General features: G+C 48.4%; 1 protein-coding gene across 1 annotated transcript in view; it reads left to right on the top strand.

The window, feature by feature from the left end:
- Positions 1 to 252: 252 nt before the first annotated feature.
- LAS1L (LAS1 like ribosome biogenesis factor) overlaps positions 253 to 21,059 on the top strand; it is a 384,388-nt gene continuing 363,581 nt past the window's right edge. The window contains exons 1-3 of the mRNA XM_078640120.1: positions 253 to 547; positions 12,682 to 12,807; positions 20,511 to 20,580. Of these exons, the coding sequence (XP_078496246.1) occupies positions 396 to 547; positions 12,682 to 12,807; positions 20,511 to 20,580 (348 nt within the window). The 5' untranslated portion in view covers positions 253 to 395. The remainder of the gene's footprint in view (positions 548 to 12,681; positions 12,808 to 20,510; positions 20,581 to 21,059) is intronic.

Genomic DNA, 21,059 nt, shown 5'->3' with positions numbered 1-21,059 from the left:
TTAGATCAGGAGCAAGTCGTGATTTGGAATGCCAACCGTTGGCATTCCAAACACGTACCAGTACGTAAAATACATAATGAGCCCTCCCTTCTACACAACATGATAGCTCAAAGACTCAACTCAAACATTCCAAGATGGCTACCGGATCTGGACTCGGTGCTACGTCGTCGTGTCCTTCTTTTGTGTTCACGTATCAGAGACGCTTCTTCCTTTCAGTTTCATATCCTAGCGTTTTATTATTAGTCAACCAGCATGCGCGGTGGGTGTGGTTTAAATGACAGACTCTCCCCGATTGGCTGGGAGTAAGATGCCAGCATGCTCGGTTGCTCCTCTCCTGTGCAGCTTACCTGTCTCCCGTAATTGTGTACGGCGGGAGCCGGTACAGGCGGCTGGAGATGGGTCGGAGGTCCCGGTGGCGCGGGCCCAAGCAGCACGTAGTGGCCTGGCTAAGTAAGGCCGAGTGGGACCAGGTGCTGGAGGATCTGTACTGCAAGGACTGCGAGCGGCAGCGCGCGGCGCTGCACAGGATCTCTGCCTGGAAGAGCCGGTGAGACTCACGCAGGAGTAGTTGTCGGTAGACCGTAGATATTGCCACATGTAATGAATACATGGATTTTGACCTAGTTATCTGCGTTCTGCTTTAATGCACAGTTGTTTGAATAATTTAATTTAAATCCCTACATGACTTCTGTGGACGTTGTAGCCCTATACCTGTTCTTTGTTCATCTTTACTTTGGACACATAAGTGCATCAGCACTAGTTTCTGTTGAAGCTCTTTACCCCTTTTTCAAATAGTTGCATTGGTGAACTAATTAAAGCAATCTAGTTTTGCTTGAAGTCTTTGGCATAAACCAGCCACGAGCACAGGGTAGCACAGTACTGCTACAAATATCATACTTTGTAGGTGCTGGTAAAGGGGCTTGAAATGTGAGCCAGATTAAAAAATACATAGAGATGAGTGTGAATCAAATGTGTAGTTCCACTTAACTGTGTTTTAGAAAGTTAGCAGTTGACATTATTGTTCGTCATCGTCATCATTTAGAAAATTAATTGGATAACTTCTGAATAACGGCGGTGTTTTTCAGCGAGGTGCACTGTTTTCCCTATTGTTGACATCAAACAGGAATTAGTGATTCAAAGAGCATGAGGTTACTTGATCCCAATCAAGAGGAAACTAAATGTCTGCATTATGCTTAATATTGTTCAACACTGCTAATGTTTATATGGGAATGCATGTGCAAAAAGGTATTGAAGTGAAATTGGTGTAAAAAGTTAGTATGTGAAAGCCTTGATTTCACAAAGATGCTTTCTTCTGTTAACATGCAACCTTTATTATCTGTGGGTAGTTGGAAATCCTTTTTCATTTTGAGGTAAACAAAGTGAATATGACATACGAATCAAGAAGGTGACAGACTTCACTTATGTTTCTTCTGATATTTTTCTATACATAATAATAAAATACTTTTTATATATGAATGTTATATTTGAAAACAACTTGGACGTACACAAGCTAGATAGCTGTCCTACACTGTAGTTCCTGGCACCACAAGGGTTTGTTAAAAGAACACTCGCACACCAACCTGGTTGGTGTCATGCTTCATCATCGGGTTCCCAGCCGAGTAGCCAAATGCTACCCAGCTGTGCTACGACACCTGGTTACAGTGGAGCTGTTTTTTGGGTTTATTTGTGAATGTGATGAAGTGATGTGAATTAAAAATACCTCTGGGAATACTTATTAGTAAATACTTTATTCCCAGTGGCCCAGGGAATGTTTAAAAACAATATGTGGATAATATTTAAGACTAGTGATTCGGTCTTAATTTTCTCTGGTCTACATGTTTCAGCCCTGTTTGAAAACATTATAGGGTTTTCTTCAGGACCTATCTAATATACTAGTGGTGATTAAATAGTGAAAAATGTGAGTGGTAAAAATTATACCACGTGTATTTGCATTTTAAGCACACACACTAAGGTGTACTATGCATGCTGTGGACTTACCGATATTAGGGTCCACTGTTAGACTGCCTGTAAAAAAGACAGAACAACACAAGGAACTAAAACTTGCTATTTATAGATTCATCTTATACCATATTCGTGGTTTGCAAGGCATTCAGTGTCACGCATACATGCGGCCACACTCAGGCCCAGATGTAGGTAATCCTCATTTACCGACTCTAAAATACCGAAATTTACCGATTCGTTATTCTAGATTCGGTAAATGAGATGTAGATAAATCTGTATTTTTTACCGAATCGGTAGGAGTCGGTAATTACCGAATCGGTATTTACCGATTCAGTAATTGCCATTGATTCCTATGGGCCTTGAGGCCCATAGGCATCAATGTCAATTACCGAATCAGTAAATACCGATTCGGTAAAATTACCGATTGTGCAAGGGGGACAGGGTGTCACTTTGACACCCTGTTGTACCCCTGGTTTTGGCTTGTGTGCCATGTGGCACACAGACATGCATGTCTGTGTGCTACATAATAATATCCACATTTGTAAAGCGCACAATCACCCGTTAGGGTCTCTAGGCGCTGGGGGCCGTCGGGAAGATTAAGTAAGCTATTGCCCAGAGTCACATGGTGCTGGGCTAATCTGCCGCCGGTGCCGGGGATCGAACCGTGATCCCCAGATTCCGGAGTCAGTCGCCCTGGCCGCGGCGCCACACCTCTTGTACATGCACAGATGTGCATGTACACCAGAATTCGTTATTTACCATGCAATGTTATTACATGGTAAATAACGATTCGGTAATGGCCTGTGGCACTGTTTGAGTTGCCACCTACATCTGGATTTACCGATTCGGTAAATTTACAGATTCTGTAACTTACAGTCCCCCTACATGTCAAATCCCAAATACCGGTCGGTAACGGCCGAAATTGGCCGTTACCGACCGGTATTTGGCGACCTACATCTGGGCCCTAGACACATATCATGCAAGCGATTTCAAATGAGCAATTCATCATGCTTGTGACATATTAGTGTACATGCATAGGCTATAAAGGCACTTAGTCGTGGCCTTTCTGGAAAATGCTTAACGGCGTGAGTCTTGTGGTGCAGTAAAACATGTGGACTACCTTTCTAGTTACTTGATAGTCAAAATATCGGCAGCAAAAAGCAGCTGCGTGATGCCGGTTTGCGCCGTGTAGTGATTTTGGTGGTATCACTATTGCTTCGGGATAGCCTGCATATGTAGACTGTTAGCGGCTTAAAAAAACGATTGCTAAGTAGCTCGTCACGTATAATTACTTTAGTTATGAGATTTCCACAACTAATCTGGTCCTGGGAGGAACGAGCCCCTATTGTCACACTCTGTAAAAGAACGGGAGGGGGAGGGGCGGGGGATAGAGAATTAGATCCTGGCATGTCTCTGATAGTAATCAGCGTGTTGTGGCAGAAAATGAAGGGCTACATAAGAAGTACGCCGCCAATATTTAAAAAGCTTAACACCCAATATATAAGAAAAGTCTTACTTTGTCAAGGTGCTTGCCCGCTTTTACGCCTACTGCAGTCTCCTGGGGAACAGGATGCATCCCGCTGTGGTGACCAGAGCAGGAATTTGAAACACAAACCGTGGGAAACTTCCTGGTTGTGTATGTGACACGTCATCGTGTTGGAAGCTACAACGCGTGTGGTGTGAAAACAACCAGGCCGTCTCAAGAGAGTGCGTGAAGTGCTTAGGAGATGAGATCTTGTGGGGCGTCCACGTTACTATGGTTGCTAGGTAACCGCTCGAGACGGGCTGTAGTGTTTGGCCCGGCTGTTAGTCAGTATAGTACCCAAATGAGGCATCATATTGATTTAAATGTCTATGCGGGCAAGTCGTATAGCCACTAAGGGCGCTACAGGACTGATAACGTTAAACACAAGATCTGTGTACACTCAACAAAAATTTAAGTTATATGGTTTTCATAAAAAGAGGCTATCATTTGAGTGCAGAGGATGGGGGTCCCTAAACGGATTGTTTTCCACATTTGGAGGCCATAAACTATATGGTCCATATTAAACTCTGTGATAAACCCCAAGCATTGTGCGGGTTGTATGTGCAGCTGGTACCTGTTTTTTTCAAAGATGGATATATTAAAAAAAAAAGGTAACAGAAGGAGGGTGAAAGTAAGGAAACATTTGGAGAAAAGATTATTTATTTTTTAAATCTGAGGTGAAAGTTTATTGGTGTACATCTCAGTTATATGCTCCTCATTAGTTTGTGGGCAACATGGAGCAAATGTTGATTGGAGCATGCCCACCTTTTTCAATGCTATTTACAACAAGGGGTGGTGATGGACAGAGTCTCTGAATTGAGCAGAGTACTCTCACCCAGTCAAGAGATCAGGGCTAGATCCAACACCGTTTTTTAGCTCATTGCACCATCCCAGTTTCAGAACCTGGCTGTATGCAAATTAGTCTGTCCCTGGCCCAGTGCATCATGGGAACAGGGCAGACCAGACTACAAAAGCCAATTCTTACACTGGGAAGGAAACAAGCTTCCGGGGACCGGTTTCTGGCATTTCAGCCGTCTTCGGCCCGGCTTGCTTGAATCTTGATGGTGCAATGAGCAAGGGACTCACATCTGAGTATACCCTTCCACGCTTAGGGTGGACAAAATTATTTACAACAAGGGGTGGTGATGGACAGAGTCTCTGAATTAAACAGAGTACTCTCACCCAGTCAAGAGATCAGGGCTAGATCCAACACCGTTTTTTAGCTCATTGCACCATCCCAGTTTCAGAACCTGGCTGTATGCAAATTAGTCTGTCCCTGGCCCAGTGCATCATGGAAACAGGGCAGACCAGACTACAAAAGCCAATTCTTACACTGGGAAGGAAACAAGCTTCCGGGGACCGGTTTCTGGCATTTCAGCCGTCTTCGGCCCGGCTTGCTTGAATCCTGATGGTGCAATGAGCAAGGGACTCACATCTGAGTATACCCTTCCACGCTTAGGGTGGACAAAATTATTTACAACAAGGGGTGGTGATGGCCAGAGTCTCTAAATTAAACAGAGTACTCTCACCCAGTCAAGAGATCAGGGCTAGATCCAACACCGTTTTTTAGCTCATTACACCATCCCAGTTTCAGAACCTGGCTGTATGCAAATTAGTCTGTCCCTGGCCCAGTGCATCATGGGAACAGGGCAGACCAGACTACAAAAGCCAATTCTTACACTGGGAAGGAAACAAGCTTCCGGGGACCGGTTTCTGGCATTTCAGCCGTCTTCGGCCCGGCTTGCTTGAATCCTGATGGTGCAATGAGCAAGGGACTCACATCTGAGTATACCCTTCCACGCTTAGGGTGGACAAAATTATTTACAACAAGGGGTGGTGATGGACAGAGTCTCTGAATTAAACAGAGTACTCTCACCCATTCAAGAGATCAGGGCTAGATCCAACACCGTTTTTTAGCTCATTGCACCATCCCAGTTTCAGAACCTGGCTGTATGCAAATTAGTCTGTCCCTGGCCCAGTGCATCATGGGAACAGGGCAGACCAGACTACAAAAGCCAATTCTTACACTGGGAAGGAAACAAGCTTCCGGGGACCGGTTTCTGGCATTTCAGCCGTCTTCGGCCCGGCTTGCTTGAATCCTGATGGTGCAATGAGCAAGGGACTCACATCTGAGTATACCCTTCCACGCTTAGGGTGGACAAAATTATTTACAACAAGGGGTGGTGATGGACAGAGTCTCTGAATTAAACAGGGTACTCTCACCCAGTCAAGAGATCAGGGCTAGATCCAACACCGTTTTTTAGCTCATTGCACCATCCCAGTTTCAGAACCTGGCTGTATGCAAATTAGTCTGTCCCTGGCCCAGTGCATCATGGGAACAGGGCAGACCAGACTACAAAAGCCAATTCAGGATTCAAGCAAGCCGGGCCGAAGACGGCTGTAATGCCAGAAACCGGTCCCCGGAAGCTTGTTTCCTTCCCAGTGTAAGAATTGGCTTTTGTAGTTTGGTTCTGAAACTGGGATGGTGCAATGAGCTAAAAAACGGTGTTGGATCTAGCCCTGATCTCTTGACTGGGTGAGAGTATTCTGCTTAATTCAGAGACTCTGTCCCTCACCACCCCTTGTTGTAAATAATCACCTTTTTCAATGCATCATGGGACTCCAGTCATTCAGTGGGACGATTGGATTCACATGTTTGACAATTTCTTGATGGCCTTGGGTAGTGATGATTTAAGTTCTGAAAGGAAAAAGGCAATTCTTTTTAATTCCTTAGGCTCAGAAGGGCAGAGATTGTTTAAAGTTTTGCCACCAGCATTGAATACCGGTGCAAGGATTAACAATGTGTACAGGGGAGCTAAAATTAGATTGAGTAATAGGTTTGCAAAGGAAACAAATTTGGTGATGACAAGATACAAGTTCTATATGCATCCTCAAAGCGTGGGAGAAACGATTGATGAATTTATATCAAAGTTGAGAGAGTTGTCGGTCAAGTGTCAATTTGGTCGTATGGCGGTCCTCCGTGGCAAGAATGCCCCAGGAAGGGGGGGATAAAAACAAGGTTTAATGCCTCAAACTCTGATCAGGCTGCCTTCTTTTATGCGCTCTCGCATATGCTGTCAAGCTAGGGTGCTACTCCATAGCTCATCGGTGGGGACTTCCAGCAGTGTTATGGATACTGCCCTTGATTGCTCCTTCCCCCCCCTTGTTGTGCACAGCTTCGTCCTCCAATGCACAAATGCTCACAGATTGGCTGCTACAATGGTCAACTTGTGTTGGCACCAGAATCTGAATACAAGGGTGTATTCCTTTTACTCAGGACCTTACAACTTACATGTTTGCATTGACAGGCTGACTGGGACACCATCGCTACTTCCCTTTATCGACCGGGTGGAATACATGAGCAGCACCCACTCCAACCATAACCCCCAAACTTTGCGACTGCAGTGGGCGGCTGAACGGCAGCCCGTCCCTACCTGGTGACTCCAAAAGGCATTGCTGGGAAATTCCCCCTCACCCCGATCTCCCCACTAAGAGCTTCTCTGGGGGTAGCGATTGATGACTATTTTGATCACAACACTGGAACCGCCTCCTCTGAGTTCTTTTCATGGGATGCCTTCAAAGTGATGCTACGGGGACACTGTTTGGGTGTCCAAGGCAACATGAGGCACACACTTACTGTAGACATTACAAAGTTAAAACGCACCCTCCTGGATCTGGAGTCTCTGGCTGCTGGAGATCATGGTGCCAAAGGAGAGCTGGCAGAAGTGCGGCGCGAACACATCACACTGTTCGGCTACAATGCCTTAATTATGCTGCACATTCGGCCCGCACGCATGTCATGGCTGACAGAGCTGGACTTCTCCTACCCTGTCTTATCTGGCAGGATCAGCCTCTGGGGCCAGTAGTGGTAATATGCTCCGAAACATGCTCCGTCCTCTACACACAATGTGGTATTCACTAGAAACTTGCTCGTCATTATACACAGGTGTACCAGTCTACTGCAGACGCTAGTCTGGAGAACTATGACCCCTTTTTTGCCAGCTTGACACTGCTCCACATTACCGACCAGAGAGCTGAATTGGATGTCCCTCTTACACTGGAGGAAATTAAGTCTTCAATTGTTGGCCACTGGCAAGTCCCCTGGCTCTGATTGGCTGCCGGTGGAACTGTTCAACGCTTATTCACCTCAACTGGCTCCACACTTGTTAAAAATGTTTGAGGAAGCCCTTTCACTTGGCAAACTCTCTGCCTCCCAGAGAGAGGCGACAGTCATCTCCCTACCTAAACCCAGCAAAGATGCACTACTCTTAGGCTCCTGTAGACTGTTCGCACGGCTCGAAACAGATTACAAGGTTCTGGCGAAAATACTTGCTGATCGCCTGGCACCCCTGGTTCTAACTTTGGTTCATCCGGACCACAACAGAGTTTTCCCCTCTCGCAGTACCTCCTTAAATTTGCCCGACTGTTCCCATGAGGCACAGGGTCAGACTGATTTGCATATAGTCTTGTCTGAACTGGGGTGGCAGAGTGGGCTAAAGAACGGTGATGGATCAAACCCAGATCTTTTGACTGGGTGTGAGTGTTTTTATTGTTTCAGACGCTCCGTCCATCACCACCCCCTTTTGTACCGCTTTGGCCGCCATAAGTGTGGCAGGGTATGCTCAGACGTGAGTCCCTTGCTCACTTTGCCACTGGATTCAAGCAAGCCGGGCTGAAGACGGCTATAATGCCAGAAACCGGTCCTCGGAAGCTTGTTTCCGGTCCAGGGAAGGCATGGCTTGGCAGTTCGGGCTGGACTGTTCCCATGAGGCACAGGGTCAGACTGATTTGCATATAGTCTTGTCTGAACTGGGGTGGCAGAGTGGGCTAAAGAACGGTGATGGATCAAACCCAGATCTTTTGACTGGGTGTGAGTGTTTGATTGGTTCAGACGCTCCGTCCATCACCACCCCTTTTTGTACCGCTACTTCTTTAGAGGCATGACTTATGGTCGAAGCAGGCGTGCCCTTGTGCCTGGTTGCCTAGTCTTAGACCTTGAGAAGGCCTTGGACTCTTAGGAGTGGGGGTGTCTTTTCACCGTTTTGGCCCGATATGGTATTGGTCATCGCTTTATTCATGTTGTGAAACTGCTGTATACTAACCCCCCCCCGAGTAGGGTTAAGACAGGGCCTCTCATATCAGATGTCATCACTATACCCAGGGGGGAAAGACCGGTCTGCCCGCTGTCACTACTACTGTTTTCATTGGTGATTGAACCCTTGGCGCTGGCAGTGCGCAATATGAGGATACAGTGAGGCATCGCTCTGGGAGATTGGCTACACATGATATTATTATAGGCTGATGATATGTTGTTTTATAATCGGGATACAATCCGTTTGTAACCATTTCTGGTTTACGACTAGATTTGGCAAAATCTTGTCTTTTTCCATTTCACCCTGATGTGGCAGATACATATTTTGTTCTCGGTGGGATGCAGCTGGACTGGCAAAACTCTCTTTCAGATATTTGGCAGTGAGGGTTTACTACTTGCTGGCTGATATGTGTGAGGGTAATGTCGGGCGGTCATATCATTACAAACCCTGTTCGCCACTTGGCACTGACTGATGCTGGCGGTAACACGCAGAGTGGCATTGCTGAAGATGGTAGTTTTGGCCCGCCTTCTGTATTTCTTTACGAATATATCCACACATCCCTAGTGCGTTCTTTTGTGAGTTAAAACAACAGATTCGCAATCAAGTCGAGATGTATCAATCAATCATTTGTAAAGCGCACTACATAACCGCGAGGGTTTCAAGGCGCTGGGGGGGGGGGGGCGCTACTGATCGAACAGCAAGGTATTGAGTATCCTCCTGAAGGTCAGCAGGTCTTGGGTCTGTCGTAGGCTCAGTGGGAGGGTGTTCCATGTCTTGGCGGTGGGGTGGGAGAAGGATCTCCCGCCGGTGGTTGTTCTTCGGATGCGAGGGACGGTGGCGAGTGAGAGGTGGCGGAGCATAGCTGGCGGTTGGGGATGTAGAAGGAGAGCCGTCTGTTGAGGTAGGCTGGGCCTGTCATGTGGAATGCTTTGTGTGCGTGGATGAGGAGCTTGAAGGATATCCTCTTGTTGACGGGGAGCCAGTGCAAGTTTCTCAAGTGGGGGGTGATGTGGCCGTGTCGTGGTACGTTGAGGATCAGTTGTGCCGAGGCGTTTTGGATGCGTTGTAGTCGTTTGATGAGCTTGGTCGGGGCTCCCGGGTAGAGGGCGTTTCCGTAGTCTAGTCTGCTGCTGATGAGGGCCTGGGTGACTGTCTTTCTTGTATCTGTCGGGATCCATCTGTAGATCTTGGGGTTCATGCGGAGGGTGTTGAAGCAGGAGGAGGAGACGGTGTTGACTTGCTTGGTCATTGAGAGCGTTGAGTCGAGGATGATTCCCAGGTTGCGTGCGTGGTCGGTGGGTATCAGGGCTGCCCGCAGTGCTGTCTGCCACCAGGAGTCATCCCAGGCTGAAGCTTCGGAGCCGAGGATGAGGACCTCCGTCTTGTCTGAGTTCAGCTTCAGACGGCTGATCTTCATCCATTCGGCGACGGCCTTCATTCTTTTGTGCAGGTTGGCTTTGGCGGTGATGGGGTCCTCGGTGAGGGAGAGGATCAGTTGAGTGTCGTCGGCGTAGGAGATTATGTTGAGATGTAGGGTGGCTTTGGCGAAACTTTATTTACCCAAGGACGGGGTGGGGGGATTGGCTGCTCCACATCTTGAGTAGTATTGTCTTGTCGTCCAAGTCCAATAGATAGCTAACTGGTTAGCGGGTTTCTACCTGTTGGACACTCCCGCACTCTCCCCTGGCTTGGGGCCTGCCAGCTCTACTGCATCCCCTTCACCCCTGCAAATGGACGTGTTTGGCTGATCCCTATTGCTGGGGGTTGCATTCTGGTGCTTTCGCAGATGCCTCCATATCACTAAACTTATGATCCCCCTTCTCCCCAGGGTTGGCTTTGCTGGGTATGCCTAGAACTGCGGACCCCACATCAGCGGCCAAATTGGCGGTATGGCATGATGTATGCATGCATACATACACTGGGGTACCTATACAAGGATGGTACATTGGCAACATTTGAGGTGCTAAGGGGAGTTGGGTTCCTGATATCCTCCTCTCTGGTGCTGTCGGCCACGATTGAATCCTCAACCGAACGACCAACCTCAACTTCGTCCGGCCCTGGTGAAAACCGGCCAGAAGGCGCATAATGGTTGGCCAAAGAGGAGGCCTTCGGCTACAGGCCCGCCTCCGAGGAGGACCATTCTGCCAACTTGGGGTCCAATTTGAGGAGGATAGACCTTCTCCTCTCACTGGACATGGCGCAGTTGGTGTTGCCCAATTCGCATACCGCCCACTGCGCCCATCCTATGAGCTCATCTGGGTCCACTGGGGTCCCGGATTGCTTGGCCTGAAAACCCATCTCAAGAATTTTGGTCAGGGGCCCTGACAAGTCCAACAACTTATCTTGGAATGACTGCCAAGTGCAGTCAATGCCTCTCTCGGGGTTCTTTGAATCTTTTTTCAAATAGGTAATCCTAGTGGGATCCACCTCTTAGTGGCTAAATCCGGTATGGGAAACTGACGTCTTCAAAGGGACGACTGAGGTGTGACTGGACATGATCCACAACCTCCTGCGCTGGGAGCCATGTGGTGGAATTAGGGTGGACCATGTCCGCAGACTCGAACGTGAGGAGCCAAGGCTGTGAGGGGGGTCGATGTGGTGTTCCTTTCTTGACTTTTTTGCTGGTCTGGGGGCTTCCTCCTGATCCGAATCTTTCTCTGATGAGGAGTCCCCATTCTACCCCTGAGTGGAGTGAGCAAAGTCCTCTGTCGCGGTGTAGGCGTGGTCATTTGCCAATGCCTTGTAGAGACAAGCAAAATCCTCTGCATGAGGATTGGAGTTCTTCTTGCCGCTGGTTTGGGGGCGGGAACTTGCTGCAGGGATCCATCCCTGCTGTAGTGCTTAAGAATTTAGATGGCGTTTGAGAGGTGCAATTGCGCGCACTAGGGCCGAATTAACAGAGCATTGCACCCCTGCATCTAAGGCCTCCACTTGGCCCTAGTCTAGTGAACCTACTGGCTCAGGCTCCAAATAATCTTCCTCAGAAAGAACACGGCCGTTGCTTAGGACTACTTACATGCCACCAATTGATTGCCAATATCGAAATTGCTCAAGCAGAATGAGGAATCACGGGGATAAGAACAACCCCAGGCAAGCCAAACCAATTGTCAATCAGGAGTAATGTTTTGTAGTGGAGGGAGGGCTGGCCACACCTCTTTAGGCAGAGCCTGTGCGATATTCTACTGCCCTCAGTATCTCAGGAGCGTTACCGGGGCATAGGACGGAGCAGTAAATACTTTTTAAATTTGGAGCGTTTTCCCCCTCTGTCAATTTCTTCAGAACTCCGATGGAGAATGAGTTAAAATGGCTGCTGTGCATGCGCGGTATCGACCGTCCGTCACTATAGAAAGAGGACTCGCGTGATCGTGTGACGTGCGGTCCTCGCCCCGCACTCCCACTCCACCTGAAGCTGCTACGGGCACGGCGCACCGGGCAGGGGAGGCCAAAACGCTCCATACGGCACCGCGGATCGGAAAACAGGCAACGCTTCGACAAAGCACCATGCACTGTGCAGTGCCGAGCAATACCGATAAAACCACAATAAGAGGTAACGTTGTACCTGACTGACCTGTGCGAGGTGAAAAAATAGCCCAATATCACGTTACACACAGTAAGCAGCAACACGTTAGCATAATCGTATACACGCAAACTTAAACCAATGCCCCAAACCCAGACACTACCACACAAAGAGAGTAGTAAGGGAAAGGCACTTAACTGGCTGCGGAGCAGCAAAAATAGAGGAAGTGTTTACCTCAGTTAGACCTTATATAGTTACATTCTCTATGGGGTGGGGCACCTAGTGCTCATGGGATTTGTAGTTTTTTAAGAAGGTGTTTTTTTATTGGCTGCTGTGTAATGAATGCAAAGAAATGAGAAGCATAATCGGAGCCTCTGATCCTGACATAGAAAAATGAAGGACAAAGCACGCTGTAAGCACGGATTGTCAGAGGTTTGTTTTTAATACTAAAGAGTTCTTTGTACCACTCCTTCGATTATGTTTGGATATGTCAATATAAATATTGTATTTACTTCTTTGCTGTTGAGCTAATTTCTAAGCACAGTTTTGCCTAATTTAATTCTTCACTCACATCTCTACCCTAGATATGGCAGTAGCATGCCTTTTGCGGTGGAGTGTACTGCAGATTTGGTTCGCTGCAAAATCATGGACGTGACAAATTCTGCTGGGTCTGATGCACTTCTCCTGGTGTATGGATTGGCTTTGGTGAGGTAAGGCAATGAAAAGACCGAAAATGCATGTAGCTCATTAAAGATGCATGGTTTGAGCAGAGGTAGGCTGCAGCTGGGTTGCTTTTCCTTAGATAATGTAACCAGGATTCGTGGGATACTGTATGTGATTGCGAGGATTTCTGTACCAGGAGCTCAATAATAAATAACGTGGCATAGTTTTGTCTAACTATATTTCTTGTCATGGCTGTTTTTTGTTTTACCTCAGAATCCGTAAGCAATGATCACCTTAGCTGTATTTCTAAATAAGTCCACTGGATTCGTTTATTACATTAGTCTTTCATTTTGTACTAGTTGTCTTCAGCAGTGGATCAAAATGCACGTGATCCTAGCATGAAGTCCTGGTCAAGGCTTGCTTCTTTATTTACAACTGAAAATTTTAATTACTCTTCAGTTCTGATTTAATTGTATGACCCAGATATGCAAGAAGTCAGGATTTTACTTTAACAATAAAATAAAATAGTCTTTTAACTATAATCAATCAACAATTGGATTTAGCAATTAAGTATTTTGTGCATGGTGCAGCATTTTTTTTATGCACCCTAGAGCTGGCTTAGGTCTTCCTGAAAGGCTAACCAAGGAGTAGTAACCTGTGCCTGCTGGGACGTTTGAGTCCAGTGCTCGGGTTTAGAAGGGATTGCTTGAGATGAATCCCCATGTTTATTGTTTTAGGAAGATGCTTCTGATGTGGCACTGCACAAGCGCATAACTTCAGTCTCCATATATCAATTATTGTACTCTCATGCTGCAAACCTACAGGAGGTTCATATACATGCAAATGATTATGCAGAATATTGTGGTGTCACTCTGTTCCCTCTCCCACCACTCCTGCTAAATTGCAGTACTTGAAAAATAGACTGCTCCACTCCCGGCCTGAGGACAGGAGGACTCACTTGGAAGGAAACACAGCCCACCCAAGCAGACTAATAGGCAGCATTGTTAGTGAGTTATCCTCTGTCCAGGCCAGCATTGCAGGCCTTCTTCCCACAGGTAGGGCTAGGGTTGTTAACGAACGATGGCCCTTTTCCCACAGCTGCTAAGGGAGAGAAGGCGAGGTGTATCCTTTTACTTCTCTGAATTAGTCGTCCTAAAGGATTATGACACAATGAAGCTGATGTCGTGGACCATGGCAATATCAATAGTGTTGTCTCAGGGTCCTGCCTTGCGTTTTAAAATTTAACAGAAGTGCAACTCAAAGGGCAGAGTAGGTCTAATTGCTGTAGTTGAGACAAGTCACCGCTGACTTGAGCACATATGGTCAATCTAAGGAGACTGGTTTCTCAGCATGGTTTTATGAAAGTGTGAAATCCAAAAGTCAAAATCTGGTCCAGTGTTAGACCATAGCAACCAATTGACCTCCACAGTAAGCCAGCCTTGAAAGCACAGAGTTTAGGCTTTCCTGGCAATGAAGAGCAACAAGAAGCCCGGGAATTATTTACATTACCTAGTGGCGGTAGCTTTTCCATAGAAAGAGTGTTTTTTTAGTTTGCTAATAATTGACAATGAAAAAAGTTCATCCATCTTTGCTCTTTCCTGGAAAGTTTCAAGGTGATCTGTCAAGCGGAAGCTGAGGAAAAAGGGGAGTGAGGGCACGGGGGGGGTCCCAAAATACAAATTCCCCATGAATTTGCCATATACTTCTTTAAGTAAAAACTGTTAAATGGAAGTACACCAAATTTGGTAGGAAGCTAGATCTTGATTTTCCTGCCTACTGTAATACGGGCATGGAAACCTGTGTTTGCTCTCGCTTGGTGGGAGCATATTCAAAACTCCTGCCAGCCGCTAACAAACACCAAGTCTGCTCCCAGCTGACGGAAACTTCAAAAATGCTTCTGCTGTCTGGAAGCAGACTTTTGATCAGTAATGCAGGCAAGGAAACAGATCAAAATATTGCTCCCACCCACAGAGAGCAGCAGTGGGAGCTGCTCTCTGCGGGATGGGAGCAATGCCGGCTCCCGCTGTATATGAGGAGATGGCTGGGGCCACACGGGTTTTGGGGCTCCCCTGTGGCCCCCCCTTTTATTGCCCGGGGATGGGGTCATCTGAGCTGAAGTCAGCCTGGGCACGGGGCCAGAGGTCCGCACCGCGTCCGACACTGGCGTCGTCTGCGCCGAGTTGATGTCACGGAGAGTACTTGGGCGCCACCCAAGAGCGCTGACGTCAGTTCTTTCTTTTTCCGCGCCAGTAAGCGCAGATCCGGATTGAGCACTTACCTTGGTCACTTTTTGACCGCTATTTTGGGACTTTTGTCTCCTCGCATTTTTCTCCTGGTGCAAGTAGGGATGCCCGGCTTTAAGTCTTGTGGGGCTTGTTGCGAAATTTGTCAGTGGCGGACCCCCACGGTGTTTGCCTCTACTTCCTGGAGACCGATCACAGCTCCCGGGACTGCCGTGACTGTCGTGCCATGGCCCCTAAAGTCTTGCGGGAGAGACGCAGGAAGTTGCTGGAGGCCTGCTCCTGGTCTAGGGGCCGTTCCCGGGACTGCTCGCAGGACCAGAGCTCTCGCTCCTCGGACTCCCAGTCTTCACCTTCGGATTTCAATAAGCGTCGCCATAAAAAGAAGTCGAAGAAGCGTGTTCGCTCTCCGACGTACCCCCGTCGCTCCTCGGAGGCAGACGAGGGGGACAGGGGCCTCGCCGCTGCGGCTCCTCTGTAGCCTGGGAGTACCGCAGCTTACTCGGGTACGTCCGCGACTCCCGAACAAATGCAAGAGTTCCTTGCTGCCTTGGACCGCCTTTACGGGTTGTTGGCTCCCACCGGCGCGCCTTCGGCCCCCACGGTCCTTTGACCAGATCCTGTTGGCCCTGCGGCTCCGCCACCGGCTCCAGCCCCAGCGCCACAGGATCCTGCGCTGCTGGCTCCGGCCCCAGTGCAATGAGGTGCAACGTTGCCGGCTCCGGCCACGGCGCCACCCTTAAACCACCACCGGCTCCGCACTGGGTGCCATTTTACCCACCTTTGTCCCGGTTCCCGGACCATTTTGTTCCGACCTGGGATCCACATTGGGAGCCGGTGCCGGTTGGACCCCGGCCGGCGCCGTTCCCGAATCCGTTAGTCCCCTCTCCGGCTCCTCTAAGCCAGGGGCGGACGACGACTGGGAAGGGTCTGAGGGCCCGTTTGCTCGGCAATGTGAGTCCCTCACAGAAGCTCCCCTTCATTGGAGCGGTTCTGGATTCCACGCAGTTTCGGGTCTATCCTCCCGAGCATCGAGTCCGGGATATTCAGGCTAGGATTCCGATCTTTCAGCCTCTATCCTGGGTTTCAGTCAGGATGACCCTCCGGCTCTTGGGCAAGATGGCCTCCTGCATCCTGCTGGTACAACATGCCCCATGGCATATGCGGGAGGCCACTTGGGAGATGCGGAGATCAGAGGCCTCTTGTCTCCGGCGGAGTCCCGGCTCCATATCAACCTTCTGGAGCTGCGGGCGATCCGACTTGAACTGAAGGCATTCCTTCCCTCTGTCCGGGGGAGTGTAGTGCAGGTGTTCAAGGACAGCACCACCGCCATGTGGTATTGCAACAAACAGGGCGGGTGTTGTCCTGGACCCTATGTCAGGAGGCTCGGCGCTTCTGACATGGCTGGAACATTAAGACATTATCTTTGTGGTTCAACACCTGGCAGGTTCTCTGAACGCCAGGGTGGACGAACTTAGCCGCCGGTGCTTGATGGATCACGAATGGTGTCTGAACTCGGACGTGGCACAAGATCTCTTTCAGCAGTAGGGAGAACCTTGGTAAGATCTATTCGCCACCGAAGAGAACGCGCAATGTCATCAGTTCTGCGCGTTGGAACTTCCAAGGCGGCATTCGCTCGGCGACGCTTTTTGTCGTGAGTGGAGTTGCGGTCTGTTGTACGACTTTCCGCCTATACCACTTCTGCCCAGAGTGCTGAAGAAGATCAGGCGCGACCGGGCCCAAGTTATTCTTGTGGCTCCGGACTGGGCTCGAAGAGTATGGTATCCCGAGCTACTCAGTATGAGCATCGATCCCCCGATCAGACTGCCTCTTCAGGAGGATCTTCTGTCGCAGCAGCAGGGGACGGTCCTTCACCCAAACCTGTCCAGCCTCTACCTCCATGTGTGGAGATTGAGCGGCGACAGTTGACTGCTTTCGACCTTCCTCCCGAAGTCTGTAATGTCAATCTGGCAGCCAGGCGACCCTCCACTAAAATGGTATACGCCTGCCGATGGAACATATCTGTGGCATGATTGTCACGCCCTTCCACATCGGGCAGACCATCACTTCTTTCCGCCTCTGCATCCTTCCAGGGAAGAGGAGAGGCTCCACCGTCTGGACCCAAAACGTGCGCTTGCTTTCTATCTGCAGCCTACACAACAGTTCCAGGTGGATGATCAACTCTTTGTTGGCTACGTGGGCGCCAAAAAAGGTTGGGCTGTGCACAAAGGGACCATTTCACGGTGGGTCGTTCTGTGCATTAATGCATGCTACTCCTTGGCCAAGAAGGAGCTTCCTGTGGGTCTGCGTGCCCATTCGACCATGGCAACTGCAGCCACTACTGCCTTGGGACACAGCGTTCCCTTGCTGGACATTTGTCAGGCAGCTATGTGTGCCTCGCTGCACACGTTTACAAAGCACTACTGCCTTGACAGTCCGGTCCGGAGAGACGGCTTCTTTGGCTGTTCTGTGCTCCGTGACTTCCTGGTGTAATTTTATTCGCAGACCCACCACCGGGGTTGGTATTGCTGGGGTATCTATTCTAAGGTAAGGAATCTATCACTGATGTGTCTCTTTCAGATGCAAAGTTACTACTTGTGTAACAATATATCTGTAAGAGACATTAGTTAGTGATAGATTCCTTACCGCCCCACCCATCCTCCCCTTTATGCGAACTGATTACTAGGGTTAAGGTCATCCTCTTTTAGGGCCCTAGTTTTATGCACCAATGGTCAGTATCTTGCATGGCTCTACGTTCCTGGCGCAGAAAGTCATGTACAGAACTGACGTCAGCACGCATGGGTGGCGCCTAAATACTCTCCGTGATGTCAACTCGGCGCCAGTGACTGACGCGGAGCCGCAGGACGCCACCTACTGACGCGCAGGGGTACTGCTAAGCAAAAACGTTCCGGATCCAGTCTGACGCCTGGGGATATTCTAAGGTAAGGAATGTATCACTAACTAATGTCTCTTACAGATATATTGTTACACAAGTAGTAACTTGTGCTTCACAGCTACATGATGGCGTCACTGAAAAGAGCAATGTTTGATATCAAACATCTCTAATTAATAAACCCTCACTGATGCAAATGTCGGATTTAGTAATACATGCACCAAGAGGGCACCTTAGAGGTGCCCCTGAAAACTTAACAGCCACTGGTGTGCTGACTGACTGGTTTGAGCCAGCCTGCCACCAGAGATGAGTCGCTGACCTCCAAGGGTGAGGGTCTATTCTTTCTGGGGGCTATAAACCAGGCCTGCTCTGTTAGAGAGTGCTTTGTTCCCCTTTCCACTGGATGACCTGTGGATTACCATTCCAAGGGCTGGGAGCTTCAAAGGGTCTACCACCTCTGTTATGCGAATGTGGCTTCTATCACAGGAGAGAATATCACCCCCTTTTTTTCAGAGCCCTTTGGCAACTGGACAGGCAGGAAAATTTGCTAGGCAAGCCAGGTGTGTTCACCCTCAGGCAAAAGGAAGAAGGGGCGAAGAGCTGCAAAAGCAAGAACTGCAGAAGAAGCAATTGACTTGGCAAAGTAGTCTCGCCCTAGAAGTTGCTGATCCTCCAAAGCCTGGGAGGACTGCCAGCTGTTTCCTTGCATCTTGCAGGTACCAAAGACTGAGATGTGAGGCTCCAAGACTGCAAAACTCCGACGCTGGGATGCACCTCTGCACCCAGCCACCTAGCCTGGACTGTAGTGGGCCAATGTTGTCATAGGGGTTCCAAGTCTCCAAAAACAGAGTCCACGGTGGTTTCACCCCTCGTAAACTCTCCGAAGTCACCTGTAGCCTCAGCATGCAGGCCCCCTTTAACCGCGAGTGCCCTTGGACAGGAAAAATCTGACCTCTACAAGACCCTCTGCACCTGGCCACCCCGGCCAGAGAATAAAAGGACCATTGGGGTCCCTACATCCCCTAGCATCACAAGACTTGAATCTTCTGTTGGTTCAGTCCATGGGTCTTCCAGCCCGATACTGCAGCATCTGTTGGCGAAGACCGACCCCCATTAACTTGCATTGGGCACCTGATGCTGTTTGGCACCACTATACCTGGCCACCCTGGTGCCGCTGGAGGTGATCAGCTGCCTTGGGCTTTGCTCGCTACACACCTCAAGTCCGTGAGGTTGGTCTCATAAGTTGCTGCGAAGAACTCGTATGCTGTATTTGTTTTTTAGGTCTTGCGTGGGTGTGGCAGCGAAGCTGCTCCACCTCTACGAGAGATATTGTTAGTAATTTTTTTCTAAAGGGGACTCTAAGCCCGCCCCTCTTTTCCATCGGGTAGCGTCAGCGTTTATTGTAAACGTTGGCTTCCCAATGGAAAGTAGTGTTTTGGGTGCCACCCTGTCTGTTTTTCCGACAGCCCCTCCGTACGAATGTATGTCCTTATTCCGCTGTTTTTCTCCCCGCAGGGAATCACAACGCGGTTGTGACAACGACTGCGTTGTGACTCCGCATACCATTACTCCGCAAGTCGGAACTGCAGAGGGGGGCGGGGGCGGGGGGGGGGTGCGCTGGATGTTGGAATAGTATAATTTAGTATTCCAACTCCAGTCTGTGCGGACACTAGGGGAGGTGTTGGATTTTAAATCCAGCACATTCCCCCCCCGCAAATTATTGTTCCGACTTGCGGAGTAATGGTATGCAGAATCACAACGCAGTCGTTGTTACGACTGCGTTGTGATTCCCTGCGGGAGCAGCGTTCAAAATACCTCCCACTCGGCACCCGCATCCGCATGGATGCCGAATCCTGAAACCAAACATGGGTAAAAGACTGAGGTTGCATCCCACCAACAGTCACAGTGGCACCATGGGACCCAATCACAGGTGCACCCTGTACAGTCCTGCTGAATCGGTAGTTAAGGTTTACCCCTAATACACCACGCGGAGAAACCAGAGCAAACCATGCCAAGAACAAAACCATCCCTCATACGGACAGCACTATTCCTTATCAAATCTATCTTAAATAAACTTTTAGCCATTTTTATTGTGTGGTACTTTTCGATGTAATATTTTGTTTTTGCTGCATACTCAACTTGTGTTTGTTTTCCAACTTGTTTAAGCTTGTCTTAATTGTAATAAATTGCAGGCTTGTGAAAAGGTTTTAGCTTGAATCGTTCATTGCTCTGGAAAAAGATATAAATATAGACTGTTCAAGTACAAGAAGAGACTGAAGATGCGGACAAAACCCTATTTTCCATTGGTGACAAGTGTGGCAGCTCTGCATCTCGGAGCATTGCACTTTTTATTACTACTTGGAGCAACTGGTCCATCTCAGCCTTAATTGTTTAACTAGGATCGAGTCAAAGTGCGGGTTATGGTTTCATCTTCTCTGTAACACTTTAGTTTGTCATGTTTTTCTGAATTTAAAAACTACTTGGCCATCAGTATTTGTTTTGCTGTTTACCAGTTTAACCTTAGTAGCATGCGCAGACATAGCTGAAATCTAACCTACCTTTGGCAGTGCTGTCCTAGTTTACTTAGGAGATTTTATTTTCTCTCTTCCAATCTAAGGTTTGTGAACTTGATTACAGAACGGAAGCAGAAAACTGTGTCTATTCCCTTGCGTCGCCTTGCAAATGAGGTAAGTGCCATGTTGATTCCGTTTCTAGTCCCACCAGATTTACTTCATTTTTCTGAAATAGTGAAGCACTGCAACGCACCACTAAGCACGGTTATCGGTGCATTCTAGGCTGACATCCTGTTTGCCTGAAAGGATCTGTGTGCCCTCATTTAGAACCACTACACTTTAAAATGCCTCTCATGGAAGATCGCTTTCCTTGTAGCTGTTACATCATTAAGTCGAATTAATGAACTGCAGGCTCTTATACTTCAGGAGCCTTTCTTTCAAGTTCACAGCAATAGGGTTGTTCTCAGGACTAACGGTAGATTCCTACCCAAAGTTGCACCACCTTGCCATCTCAACCAAACTATAGCGCTCTCAGTGTTTTCCCCCTAAACCAGACCTGGAAGTCGAAAAGGTACTTCACACATTTAATATTAAATGTGCTTTAATGTATTCCATTGACAGGACTAAATACTTTCGAAAAACCCAACCGCTTT

Source organism: Lissotriton helveticus, chromosome 4_2, assembly GCF_964261635.1.
Source record: "Lissotriton helveticus chromosome 4_2, aLisHel1.1, whole genome shotgun sequence".
NCBI classification, from domain to species: Eukaryota; Metazoa; Chordata; class Amphibia; order Caudata; family Salamandridae; genus Lissotriton; species Lissotriton helveticus.
This window is presented reverse-complemented; position numbering and strand designations above follow the sequence as displayed.